Below are 13,159 nucleotides of genomic sequence, written 5' to 3' on the forward strand. Positions count from 1 at the left end.
CGGGGCACGAACCCGTGTCCCCTGCATCGGCAGGCGGACTCTCAGCCACTGCGCCACCAGGGAGGCCCCATGACTTTTTTTGAATTACGACTTTCTCAGGGTATATGCCCAGTGGTGGGATTGCTGTGTCCCCCGATCTCTGAGCTGAGCCTGCCGTGCTGGCTGCCCCAGGCCTCTTCGAGGCGCAGCACAGCCGCGGGGTGAAGCTGTGGCCCTGCTTCTGCCTCTGCAATCACAGGAGAGCCTGTGCGGCTCCCTCATCCCTGCTTCCCCGCCGTGTGGGCCCAGCAGTCACAGGGGTGATGGTGGCCTGTGCAGAAGGCTGGGGACGAGAGCTCACATCCTTGCTGCTGCTTTGTCTCCTTCCCTCTTCCCGATTGGGAGCTGGCGTCTCAGTCCCCTCCTTCCCTCAGGGCCTCAGGATAGCGTACGCTCCCTTGGGAAGACCCAGGGCGGGAGGAGGCAGAGGCCCTGGGCTGGGGGCGCCTGACGTGCTGCAGCCCGCAGGTGAAGGACTTCGCAGACCACGCGGTGTTGCCCATGGACGGGGCCACGCTGGCCGAGGTGATGCGTCAGCGCGGCATCAACATGCGCTACCTGGGCAAGGTGCTGGACCTGGTACTCCGGAGCCCGGCCCGGGACCAGCTGGACCACATCTACGTGAGTGGTGCCCAGGGCGGCTGTGAGATGGCGGGGCTGGGATGGAGGCCTGGGGCCTGACCAAGACTCCCCTCTCTGCACCCTTGCAGAAGATCGGCATCGGAGAGCTCCTCACCCGCTCTGCCAAGCACATCTTCAAGACGTACTTACAGGTACTGCGCTCCCTCCCCGGCCCGGGTCATGGGGATGTCGGGGGGAGCCCGGGTGGTGGTGACACTGGTCCAACCTCCCTTGCAGGGGGTCGAGCTCTCGGGGCTCTCGGCTGCCATCAGCCACTTCCTGAACTGCTTCCTGAGCTCCTACCCCAACCCCGTGGCCCACCTGCCTGCCGACGAGCTCGTCTCCAAGAAGAGGAACAGGAGGAGGAGAAACCGGCCGCCAGGGGCAGCGGATAACACAGCCTGGGCTGTCATGACCCCCCAGGAGCTTTGGAAGAACATCTGCCAGGAGGCCAAGAACTACTTTGACTTCAGCCTTGAGTGGTACGTGACGGGTGCAGGGGCGCTGGGCTCCCAGGCAGCGTCCGGGTCCTCCGTGGTTGCTGGCAGTGGAACGGGGAGGAGAAAGCCGGGAGCTGTGGAGGGCCGCTTGCTTGGGGAATTGGGGAGGGGAGCTAGGAGGGGCTCGGGTGGAGGGGCAGCTGTGGAGAAGGGGGCAGAGGGGTGCTGGGCTGCCTGGGCCCACCCGCCGCTCCTCCCCAGTGAGACCGTGGACCAGGCCGTGGAGACCTACGGGCTGCAGAAGATCACGCTGCTGCGGGAGATCTCCCTGAAAACCGGAATCCAGGTGGGCTGGCCCAGAGCGTCCTGCAGGGCTCCCGGGGCCATGGGGGGAACTGGGCGGGGCGGTGCCGGCTGTTTGAGCCTGGGCTGAGGCTGCCTGCGGGTGCCGGGCTGGGTCCCCAGATCCTGCTGAAGGAGTACAGCTTCGACAGCCGCCACAAGCCTGCGTTCACGGAGGAGGACGTGCTCAACATCTTCCCCGTGGTCAAACACGTCAACCCGAAGGCTTCAGACGCCTTTCACTTCTTCCAGAGCGGGCAGGCCAAAGTACAGCAGGGTGCGTGCCAGGTGCAGCCGCTGCGGGGGTGGGGCGCCCACTTCCCCCAGGCCGGCCCTGACCTTCCACCCCCGGGGTGCCCTGCAGGCTTCCTGAAGGAGGGCTGCGAGCTCATCAACGAGGCCCTGAACCTGTTCAACAACGTGTACGGAGCCATGCACGTGGAGATCTGCGCCTGCCTGCGCCTCCTCGCCCGCCTCCACTACATCATGGGCGACTACGCCGAGGTGGGCCACGCGCACCCTCTGGGCCTTCAGCAGGGGCCCGGGGCCTGGTCTGGCACCAGCGGGGCGGAGGGGGGCGTGGGGGAGCTGGGGCTGTGTTCTCACCCCCGCGGCAGCAGGAGGCGGGAGTCCCGGCAGGTGGGACTGGAGCCCCTGTCACCCCAGGGGCCCGGGATGCTGCTGACCTCCGGGCACCCCCAGGAGGAGCAGGTGGAGACCCAGGGAGGTGCTTGTTCTGCCTGTACGGCGGCCTGCCCCCCCCAGCTCCCCCCACTTAAGAGCTGTATCCTGGGGGGAGAGCTGCCGTGCCCGTGGACAAAGTGGGAGTGGTGGCAGGGCCTCCCTTCGCAGGGATGGGGGAAGGGTGAATTCCGCCTCAGTACCTAGAGCCCTGTAAGCACCAGGGAAGCTGCTTGGGGTCTGTGTTGTTGCCTGTACCATCCTGGGGCCTGGTGGCGTTCACCTGCCTTGTTGGCCCCGGGGCTTGAGAGGCTCTCTCCTAGGCCAGGTGCGCTGTAGGTGCCCCACTCCCCGCTCCAGCCATAGGACTCTTGTTTTCTTTCGCCTGTGTCTGCCTTTTCTTATTACGAATACTTTATTTTTAGTACAATTTTAGATTTGTATGCATGTGTTGGCATAGATTAAGACAAGTGTTTTAAAATATGAAGCAGCCTCAGAGCGGGGTGTTGACTTCCATGGTCACGGCAGCTGGATTTTGACCACTCTTCCGCTGCCTTTGTGCAAAGTAAAAATAGAAATTGCAGCCGGAGGTGAAGAGGCCGAGCTGCTGTGGAGGCTCGTGGGCCAGGCAGACTGGGTGTGGGGCGGTACCACCCGGGGGTGACAGCCCCCCACCTCCGCAGGCCCTCAGCAACCAACAGAAGGCTGTGCTGATGAGCGAGCGCGTGATGGGCATCGAGCACCCCAACACCATCCAGGAATATGTGAGTGGCCACCGGGGGCGCGGCCTGCAAGGTGGGTGGGACCCGTGGCCGCCCCGGCCTGACGCCGCCGCCCCCGCCCCCGCCCCCGCCCCCGCAGATGCACCTGGCCCTGTACTGCTTCGCCAGCAGCCAGCTGTCCACGGCCCTGAGCCTGCTGTACCGCGCCCGCTACCTCACACTGCTCGTGTTCGGGGAGGAGCACCCTGAGGTGGCCCTGCTGGACGTGAGTACTGGGGAGGGGCAGCGGGGCCGGCCGCAAGCCTGGGGAGTGGGAGCTGACCGGGGCCCTCCCGACCGCCCCCAGAACAACATCGGGCTGGTGCTGCACGGAGTGATGGAGTGTGACCTGTCGCTGCGCTTCCTGGAGAACGCGCTGGCCGTCAGCACCAAGTACCACGGGCCCAAGTCCCTCAAGGTGGCCCTCAGGTGAGGCTGTGCTGGGTTAGGGGACAGGGAGGCCCCGGGCCACAGGGTCCCGGGAGGCGCTTGCATTGTGGGCAGGCACGGGATCCAGCACTCTGTCCTCCATCTGACTCCTGAGGAAATGTCTCTCAACTTGCATCTCTTCTCTGAGTTCTGGACTTGCCTTCCCCCTCGGAAAGTTCCCGGAGTGGGTTGTGGGTTAGCCTGCACACCGCCCATCCGTCCCCACCGGCCCATTCACGTCCCTCCCTCGCCTCCCCCTGCGCCGTGCCTGCCTGCAGCCACCACCTGGTCGCCCGGGTCTATGAGAGCAAAGCTGAGTTCCGGTCAGCCCTGCAGCACGAGAAGGAAGGCTACACCATCTACAAGACGCAGGTGGGCCACAGCGGGGCGGGGCGGGGCGGGGAGGGGCGGGGCTGCGGGCAGCCCTGATATTTTCCCGCCCCCTGCAGCTGGGCGAGGACCACGAGAAGACCAAGGAGAGCTCCGAGTACCTCAAGTGCCTGACCCAGCAGGCCGTGGCCCTGCAGCGCACCATGAACGAGATCTATCGCAACGGCTCCAGCGCCAACATCCCGCCCCTCAAGGTGGGTCCCCGAGCGGGGCTGGGTGGGTCGCACCCCGGCCTCCCGGCACCCAGGCAGCGGCTTATCCTCCCTGCCCCTCAGTTCACAGCCCCCAGCATGGCCAGCGTCTTGGAACAGCTGAACGTCATCAACGGCATCCTCTTCATTCCTCTCAGGTGAGGCGCCCCACCCCCCCGCTTGGAAGTTGGCCTTTATTTTTTTCGTGGTTTTTTAAATAAATGATACATTGACATGGTTCAAAATTGAAAAGTATAGCCAGTGGCAAGGAGTTCCTTGTGAATCCTTCCAGAAATACTCTGCATAATTGGGCAAACACAGGTCTGTAACCGTTTTTCCCCTTTTTTTCCCCAAAGCGCAAAATTGTAGCAAGCCACGCACATGGGTGTTTTTCTCCTGCACTTAATCTATCTTGGCGATCGTTTCGTGTCCGTATGTAAAGAGCAGCGTCGCTCCTTCTCTGGACTCCTGCTCTGTCAGTGTAGGGATGTGCCTTAGAGCCGGGCCCTGAGGGTCCCTGTGCGGCTCTCACAAACAGTGCCGTCTTCGAAAGCCTCTCGCGCCGTCTCCCTCCCACCTGTGTGCGGCATGGGTTTGGTCAGCTCAGCGTTACGGCATTTACAGCGTATGTGCTCTGTGTTGCACCTGCACCTGCTTTTTTGGGTGTAATCGGCTATAGGAGCGGCCGGGGTGCAGTGGGTTTGAACTGGGCGTGAAGGCTGGGTGGGAGCCAGGCCTTAAGTGGAGGCTGTCAAGTGTGTGCAGTTCTTACTTTTTCAGCACTCGGGGGCCTTTCTGTTTGCGGGAGGGAAGCGTTTGTTCCACACGTGTGTCTCACTGCAGAGAGCAGAGAGCCTGATCTTGTTCTAAGTTTAAGCAGAGCCAGTGAGGTGACGGAGGGCCCAGGCCCACTCTGATACCCACCCTTCGCCCCGTCCTTCTACTCAGCCAAAAAGACTTGGAGAATCTGAAAGCGGAGGTGGCGCGGCGGCACCAGCTCCAGGAGGCCAGCGGGGACAGGGATAAGGCTGAGGAGCCCATGGCTACTGAGCCGGAGCCGGCAGGGGCCTCAGAGGATGCGGCCTCCCAGCCCCCAGCTGCCAAGGACCCTCCTTCCCTGAGCTTGCAGGGGTAGGAAGGGAGACGCAGACGGACCGTCGGCCAGCTGCCCCGATACCCAGCGATCCAGACTCCAGGAGAAGGGGGAGTGCCCTGCACATCAGGAGAGGCAGCAAGTCCTCTTCCTCCACGCTTCCAACCCCACCCTGCCCCCAGCATCCTCCTGGGACCCTGGCCTGGCCTGCCTGACCCTCTGAAAGATGTTCTTGCACTGGCTCGAAGAGTATACAACGCAGAGGCCTAATCGAAGACGCGTGAATGGAGTACGTGGGCATCATCAGTTCCCAGCTGGCGGACAGGTGCCCCCTCGGGCCCCCCATCCTCAGACAGGTGTGCGCGAGTGTGTCTGTGCCCGCGAGTGTCCTGATCCGCCCTTCCTGACTTGTACATAGCCCCGAGCCAGTTCTGAGTGGGTGGGGGACGTGCAGGTGAGATTTCTCAGGTCGTTTGTATGTTTGACATTATGGCTGCTGCTTTTGCTGCCACTACCCCCGGGCCCGATCTGGCTGAAAGTCCAGGTTTGAAGCCGAAAGAGGGGAGCTTTCCTGTGTCCTGGGATGGGGGGCCAGAGCTCTGTGTCAGGGCTGGACGGCTGGGGAGCACTTTCTGGCGGGGTGAGGGCTGCAGCAGCTTTACTAACCACAGCGGGCCGGGCCTGGCCCGGCTGTGCTCCGGCCGGGGGAAGGGTTGGGCGTCGGTGGTTCCCCAGACAGCCCCGTGCCCAGCCCCAGCTTCTCGGCCCTCGGGCCCCAGCAGGAGGTGCTGCCTTCCCACCCTCCACACCCCAGCTGGGGCTAACCTTGGGGTATAGTCTGAATGTATCCTTCTCCCCGTTGAACAACCTCAGCTGCCTAATGAGAGCAAAGCTGAGTTCCGGTCAGCCCTGCAGCACGAGAAGGAAGGCTACACCATCTACAAGACGCAGGTGGGCCACAGCGGGGCGGGGCGGGGCGGGGAGGGGCGGGGCTGCGGGCAGCCCTGATATTTTCCCGCCCCCTGCAGCTGGGCGAGGACCACGAGAAGACCAAGGAGAGCTCCGAGTACCTCAAGTGCCTGACCCAGCAGGCCGTGGCCCTGCAGCGCACCATGAACGAGATCTATCGCAACGGCTCCAGCGCCAACATCCCGCCCCTCAAGGTGGGTCCCCGAGCGGGGCTGGGTGGGTCGCACCCCGGCCTCCCGGCACCCAGGCAGCGGCTTATCCTCCCTGCCCCTCAGTTCACAGCCCCCAGCATGGCCAGCGTCTTGGAACAGCTGAACGTCATCAACGGCATCCTCTTCATTCCTCTCAGGTGAGGCGCCCCACCCCCCCGCTTGGAAGTTGGCCTTTATTTTTTTCGTGGTTTTTTAAATAAATGATACATTGACATGGTTCAAAATTGAAAAGTATAGCCAGTGGCAAGGAGTTCCTTGTGAATCCTTCCAGAAATACTCTGCATAATTGGGCAAACACAGGTCTGTAACCGTTTTTCCCCTTTTTTTCCCCAAAGCGCAAAATTGTAGCAAGCCACGCACATGGGTGTTTTTCTCCTGCACTTAATCTATCTTGGCGATCGTTTCGTGTCCGTATGTAAAGAGCAGCGTCGCTCCTTCTCTGGACTCCTGCTCTGTCAGTGTAGGGATGTGCCTTAGAGCCGGGCCCTGAGGGTCCCTGTGCGGCTCTCACAAACAGTGCCGTCTTCGAAAGCCTCTCGCGCCGTCTCCCTCCCACCTGTGTGCGGCATGGGTTTGGTCAGCTCAGCGTTACGGCATTTACAGCGTATGTGCTCTGTGTTGCACCTGCACCTGCTTTTTTGGGTGTAATCGGCTATAGGAGCGGCCGGGGTGCAGTGGGTTTGAACTGGGCGTGAAGGCTGGGTGGGAGCCAGGCCTTAAGTGGAGGCTGTCAAGTGTGTGCAGTTCTTACTTTTTCAGCACTCGGGGGCCTTTCTGTTTGCGGGAGGGAAGCGTTTGTTCCACACGTGTGTCTCACTGCAGAGAGCAGAGAGCCTGATCTTGTTCTAAGTTTAAGCAGAGCCAGTGAGGTGACGGAGGGCCCAGGCCCACTCTGATACCCACCCTTCGCCCCGTCCTTCTGCTCAGCCAAAAAGACTTGGAGAATCTGAAAGCGGAGGTGGCGCGGCGGCACCAGCTCCAGGAGGCCAGCGGGGACAGGGATAAGGCTGAGGAGCCCATGGCTACTGAGCCGGAGCCGGCAGGGGCCTCAGAGGATGCGGCCTCCCAGCCCCCAGCTGCCAAGGACCCTCCTTCCCTGAGCTTGCAGGGGTAGGAAGGGAGACGCAGACGGACCGTCGGCCAGCTGCCCCGATACCCAGCGATCCAGACTCCAGGAGAAGGGGGAGTGCCCTGCACATCAGGAGAGGCAGCAAGTCCTCTTCCTCCACGCTTCCAACCCCACCCTGCCCCCAGCATCCTCCTGGGACCCTGGCCTGGCCTGCCTGACCCTCTGAAAGATGTTCTTGCACTGGCTCGAAGAGTATACAACGCAGAGGCCTAATCGAAGACGTGTGAATGGAGTACGTGGGCATCATCAGTTCCCAGCTGGCGGACAGGTGCCCCCTCGGGCCCCCCATCCTCAGACAGGTGTGCGCGAGTGTGTCTGTGCCCGCGAGTGTCCTGATCCGCCCTTCCTGACTTGTACATAGCCCCGAGCCAGTTCTGAGTGGGTGGGGGACGTGCAGGTGAGATTTCTCAGGTCGTTTGTATGTTTGACATTATGGCTGCTGCTTTTGCTGCCACTACCCCCGGGCCCGATCTGGCTGAAAGTCCAGGTTTGAAGCCGAAAGAGGGGAGCTTTCCTGTGTCCTGGGATGGGGGGCCAGAGCTCTGTGTCAGGGCTGGACGGCTGGGGAGCACTTTCTGGCGGGGTGAGGGCTGCAGCAGCTTTACTAACCACAGCGGGCCGGGCCTGGCCCGGCTGTGCTCCGGCCGGGGGAAGGGTTGGGCGTCGGTGGTTCCCCAGACACCCCCGTGCCCAGCCCCAGCTTCTCGGCCCTCGGGCCCCAGCAGGAGGTGCTGCCTTCCCACCCTCCACACCCCAGCTGGGGCTAACCTTGGGGTATAGTCTGAATGTATCCTTCTCCCCGTTGAACAACCTCAGCTGCCTAACGCACAGGGGGGTGGGGGGGGGGACCCGGACTGAATCATGGATCCCGGGGGAGACGTCACAGATACAGGAGTGACTGTCCCTTGTTTGTGGAGCTTAGCTCCCTACCTGGTCCTAGGACACACAGGCACCTTCTACAGAGAGGAGCTCTGGGAGTGGAAGGGAGGGGGCTGCGGAAGGTGGTGGGCCCACAGGCCCGGCTGCCCATGCGCTCCTCTGGGCCTGCTGTCAGAGCCCTGGCAGGTGGGCGGAGACGGCCACCCTTGGGAGCTGGAGGGCGCGGTCCTGCGGCTGGGGCTTCCGCCTGGTGGCTCTGCGCGGAGCCGCGGCCGGGTGTGGCCTGTCCCAACGCCTGGTTTCAAAGGGAGTGGGTGCGAGCTAGCAAGCGAGGCATCCCCACAGCTGATCAAGAACTTTTTCTTGTTTTTAAACCATCAGTCTTCATTTCACATTGGAATAAAGTGAGTTTTTGAAACCTGCTGTCCCGGCCTCTCCTGTGTGTTCTGTACCAGTCTTGTCTGGTTGTGAGAGCTGTTGCCAGAAGTGGTACTAGTGAAAGGGTTTAAAGCACATGAATGTGTAAAATCAGGTCACACTCAAAGCTATCCTTATAATGTCATTTAAGTGGGAGGAGGGGGGTAGAGCCGCAGGCACCCACCTAGGGTTTACCAGTCTGCCCATCAGTAGACCCATGGGAGTGGCATACAGATGAACGTCACCTGTTGCTGGCCACAGAAGAAAAGGCCGAGAACCGCTCCTATACAGGGCCCTGTGGTTCCGGCTGGGGTGACGTGCGCTGCAAGGTGAGGGCCCAGGCCTGGGCGTGCTGGCCCGGGTCGGCTGTTCAAGACCTAACTGGGCGTCCGCCCTTGTCCCTTTGCTTGTCAGGAGGACTGGGCGGCGCCCCCCCGAAAACTAGGAGTGCTAGAATGGGGGGTGTCTAAAGTTTGCCATCCTAGTTGGGCCCTCGTGGAGCTCTAACGGATGGGAAGTGGAGCCCGCCTAGGCGGGCTTGAGGGGCCGGGCCTGTGAGATGGGAGGGTTGTGGGCAGGAGGCCTGTCTCAAGTGTCTACAGCAGGCCGGCCCTCAGCCTCATGCGTACTTAAAGGCCTTTTTGAATACTTGGAGAGTCCTTTGTGTCTGACATTGTGGAAAAAAAAAAAAAATCCAACCCTGATGTCTGTTTTCTTGAGCCAACTGAAAAAAAGGTGTCCCTGTCATCATCGAGGTTTTCTTCTAAGTGATGCCCAAGGATGCTCCCTCCCACCCCGCTTTACAGTCTCCTGGTTGTGTTCTGGACGTGCATGCCTTCCTAGAGCATTTATCCTGTGAACACCAGTCACGTGTTTCTCAGCACTTCTAGCGTTGTGGGCGTGATCTTGTAAAGCTGAGAAGGGATCAAGTGTAATTACCATCGTACCTACTAGTCACCTGAGAGGCCCAGTTTTCATGGTTGATCCCTTAAGTGTATTGGTGCTGTCAGGTGCCTTTTGACAACCGAGATGACGAGGGACTGTTGTTTTATAAAGGACACAGAGGTGTGAAATCCACCTTTTCTCCTCTTCTCTTAGTTGACAGATTGCAAATTTCTGAAAAGGGTGAACAGTGGTATCCAGGAAGGGTTAGTGTGAGAGCTGGCATGCAGGTGGTGGGGCAGCTGCGCGAGATGGAATTCAGGTCTAACTTGTGCGAGCCTCTTTGTGTCCCGATCGCTGCTCTTTCACTTTCTGCTCTACTTTTCTTCCCTGTTTGCATTTCTCTTAACATGCATATTACTTTTACAACTTAAAAAATATTTTTAAAAGAACTGTTACTATTAAGTTGTATCATTTGTCTCCACTCGCTCCCGCCCTCCAGACGCATTGTTTTTTTGTTTTTTGTTTTAACTGAAGTATAGTTGATTTACAATGTTGTGTTTCTGGTGTACTGCGGAGTGATTCAGTTGTACATTATCTATGCCTATGTATGTGTATGTATGTAGTCTTTTTCATATTCTTTTCCATTATGGTTCAGTACAGGATATTGAATATAGTTCCCTGTGCTACAAGTAGGACCTTGTTGTTTATCTATTTTATATATAGTAGTTTGTATCTGCTTAATCCCGAACTCCTAATTTATCCCTGCCCCACCCCTTCCCCTTTGGTAACCATAAGTTTGTTTTCTACGTCTGTGATTCTGTTTCTGTTTTGTAAATAAATTCATTTCTGTCATATTTTACATTCCACATATAAGCAGTATCATATGGTATTTGTCTTTGACTTCACTTAGCATGATAATCTCTAGGTCCATCTATGTTACTGCAGATGGCATTATTTCATTGTTTTATGGCTGAGTAGTATTCCATTTTATATATGTACCGCATCTTTATCCATTCATCTCTTGATGGACATTTAGATTGCTTCCATGTCTTGGCTACTGTATTGTGCTGCTGTGAACACTGGGGTGCATGTGTCTTTCTGGATTAGGGTTTCCTCTGGATATATGCCCGGGAGTGGGATTGCTGGATCACTATTTTTAGTTTTTTAAGGCACCTCCATACTATTTTCCATAGTGGCTGTATCAATATACATTCCCACCAACAGTGTAGGAGGGTTCTTTTTTCTCCACACCCTGCCCAGCATTTATTATTTGTAGTCTTTTTAATGATGGCCATTCTGACCAGTGTGAGGTGATACTGCATTATAGTTTTGATTTGCATTTCTCTGATAATTAGCAATGTTGAGCATCTTTTCATGTGCCTATTGGCCATCTGCATGCGAAGAAATGTCTGTTTAGGTCTTCTGCCCATTCTTTGGGTTGTTTTTTTTTGTAATTGAGTTGAATGAGCTGTTTGCATATTTTGGAAATTAAGCCCTTGTCGGTGGCATCATTTGCATTGTTAAATATGAATATTGAGAGAACTGTTAGACTTAGTTGAGGAATCCCTACATATCCTAAAGGTGAGAATAAGGTATCTTGATGTGGCCTGAGTATTTCCTCCCCCCAAACTCCCAGTATCTACACTAGCAATCAAACAAGGCATGCGTGATCAGGACACCTTACAGAGGACAGGAGGGCCTCCTCAAATGGAAAGAAATACCCCCATTAAACAGGGAAATCCACTGATTAAAAAAAAGAACTCAGACACTGAGATGCAGGCCATTCAGGACACAGTTGCCCTGAGAATAGTCATTTCATATAGAATGAGTGAGGAGCCTTACTATGTTGCAAGTGTGGGCAACGTTCATTCTTATCCATTCCTAGCCTCTACCCCATTCCTCACGGTCACCCCACAGTGGAGTTGGCAGTGTGGTGACAGAGAGGGGCTTGGGGATGGCATGAGGGTCTTTCCTGTATGACTAAAAGTAGGTTAAATGATTGTTTCAGAGATGTCAGAAGGCCCTCCTTATACTTAAATAGCTATTAAACAGGCCGAACCAGATAAGGGAAAGAGCTAGTGCATTTGGGTTCAAGTCCCAGCTCACTCTTTAATTAGCTCAATACCCTTGGCATATGACCTCACCTTAAGTGAGCCTGTTTTCTTGTCTGTAAAAATGTGCTAATATCCACCAGCAGGGGATGTATGTGAAGAAGACGGTATGTTGAGAATAAGGGTGTTGGCCTGACAGGCATTCAGACGTTGGGTATCCTCCTTCCTTTAGTCCCTGCACCAGCCACTTTTATTTAAGAGGGCTGGTGACCAAGTGGGAATGATGACAAAACGGTGTTTTGTGAAAGTGATGGTTGTTATTTATTATTATTTATTCTTGTTCAGAAGCAAACAGTGATCTCAAAACACTCCTAGGAGGGTGTTTGCATGATGTGTCTAAACAATTGCAGGAAAATGAAATCTTTTTTTAAATGCAGGTGTGGCAAAGTGCTGAATTTATTCATTTATAACATTCACTTTTAGTTGTGTTTCTCATATGATGGGGAAAAAATGCAGTGTTTCGGTTCAGCCTTTTCATTTACTGGATTTATGTATAAAAGATCTTGGAAAGGCAGTTACTTTGGTGTAAGAGAAAAATCCTTGCCCTTCTTCCCTGGATGTAACTATCCTGTATGTTTACATAAGAAATAATAAACTGGAGATGTGAGTGGAAGAAAAATATTCACAAAGGAACAAACTCCATGTATCAAACTGTCGGCGAAAGAGAGAGGTTTGAGCTCAAACCCCAGCTGGAGGGCCCAGGGACCAATGACGTGTCTACATATTTTTCTTCAGTGAAAAGCTAGTTCATTTAGATCAGTGGTTCTCAGACTTGAGCCTGAATCAGAATCATCTGGATGGTTTGTTAAAATGGATTTGCTGGGTCCCACCCTGTGACAGATACAGTAGGTCTGAGCTAGAGCCCAAGGACTTGCATTTCTTTTTTTTCTTTTTTTTTTTTTGTTGTTGCGGTACGCGGGCCTCTCACTGTTGTGGCCTCTCCCGTTGCGGAGCACAGGCTCCGGACGCGCAGGCTCAGCGGCCGTGGCTCACGGGCCCAGCCGCTCCGCGGCATGTGGGATCTTCCCGGACCGGGGCACGAACCCGCATCCCCTGCATCGGCAGGCGGACTCTCAACCACTGCGCCACCAGGGAAGCCCAGGACTTGTAGTTCTAATGAGCTCCCAGGTGATGCTGATGCTGGCACGGGGAGCACACTGAGAATCACTTTCCTAGAGGGTTCTGGTACATCAGCAGTGGAGAAGCGTCAGTCTACAGGCAAGACAAGTTCCACCAAAGACTAACAGGGATAGAGCTGCCTCACCCAGGATGCAGCACCATTTCTCCAAGTCTTCCATGTTCCAGTCCTTGTCCTACACCAGGGACAGACGCAACCATGAGTCTCAGAAGGAAGCTTGATGTGTGTGGCAAACCAACAGGTTTTGAAGAGCTAAGTAAGTGCACTTCTGGATAGTGATACTAAAACTGGAAATCTCTACCCTTAGGGAATGTGGTCAGGCTCATCATCTGGATCTCAGCCTAGGGGAAAAGAGGAGCCCCGCAAAGAAAGGGAAAAGCTGCAAAATGCAGGAAACTGTTAACTTCAAGCAAATTACTTTGGTGCTCTTGG

The 13,159-nt window shown here is 56.5% G+C and overlaps 2 protein-coding genes across 2 annotated transcripts in view; both read left to right on the forward strand.

Moving 5' to 3' along the window:
• The window catches only part of CLUH (clustered mitochondria homolog), a gene marked incomplete at its 5' end in the record, with an annotated part of 13,503 nt that extends 7,635 nt beyond the window's left edge, over window positions 1–5,868 (forward strand). The window contains 13 exons of the mRNA XM_055089782.1: window positions 508–660; window positions 750–812; window positions 898–1,142; window positions 1,362–1,446; window positions 1,566–1,719; window positions 1,807–1,946; window positions 2,807–2,887; window positions 2,985–3,110; window positions 3,192–3,313; window positions 3,592–3,685; window positions 3,763–3,897; window positions 3,979–4,052; window positions 4,843–5,868. Coding sequence (XP_054945757.1) covers window positions 508–660; window positions 750–812; window positions 898–1,142; window positions 1,362–1,446; window positions 1,566–1,719; window positions 1,807–1,946; window positions 2,807–2,887; window positions 2,985–3,110; window positions 3,192–3,313; window positions 3,592–3,685; window positions 3,763–3,897; window positions 3,979–4,052; window positions 4,843–5,029 — 1,659 coding nt within the window. The remainder of the gene's footprint in view (window positions 1–507; window positions 661–749; window positions 813–897; window positions 1,143–1,361; window positions 1,447–1,565; window positions 1,720–1,806; window positions 1,947–2,806; window positions 2,888–2,984; window positions 3,111–3,191; window positions 3,314–3,591; window positions 3,686–3,762; window positions 3,898–3,978; window positions 4,053–4,842) is intronic.
• Window positions 5,272–8,852, forward strand: LOC129392721 (clustered mitochondria protein homolog). Its single transcript, XM_055089783.1, has 5 exons — window positions 5,272–5,343; window positions 5,861–5,938; window positions 6,016–6,150; window positions 6,232–6,305; window positions 7,096–8,852. The coding sequence occupies exons 1-5, from the start codon at window positions 5,272–5,274 to the stop codon at window positions 7,280–7,282; spliced, it is 546 nt and encodes a 181-aa protein (XP_054945758.1). The 3' UTR covers window positions 7,283–8,852.
• Window positions 8,853–13,159: the final 4,307 nt, after the last annotated feature.

This window comes from Physeter macrocephalus, chromosome 14 (assembly GCF_002837175.3).
Source record: "Physeter macrocephalus isolate SW-GA chromosome 14, ASM283717v5, whole genome shotgun sequence".
Taxonomy (NCBI): Eukaryota; Metazoa; Chordata; class Mammalia; order Artiodactyla; family Physeteridae; genus Physeter; species Physeter macrocephalus.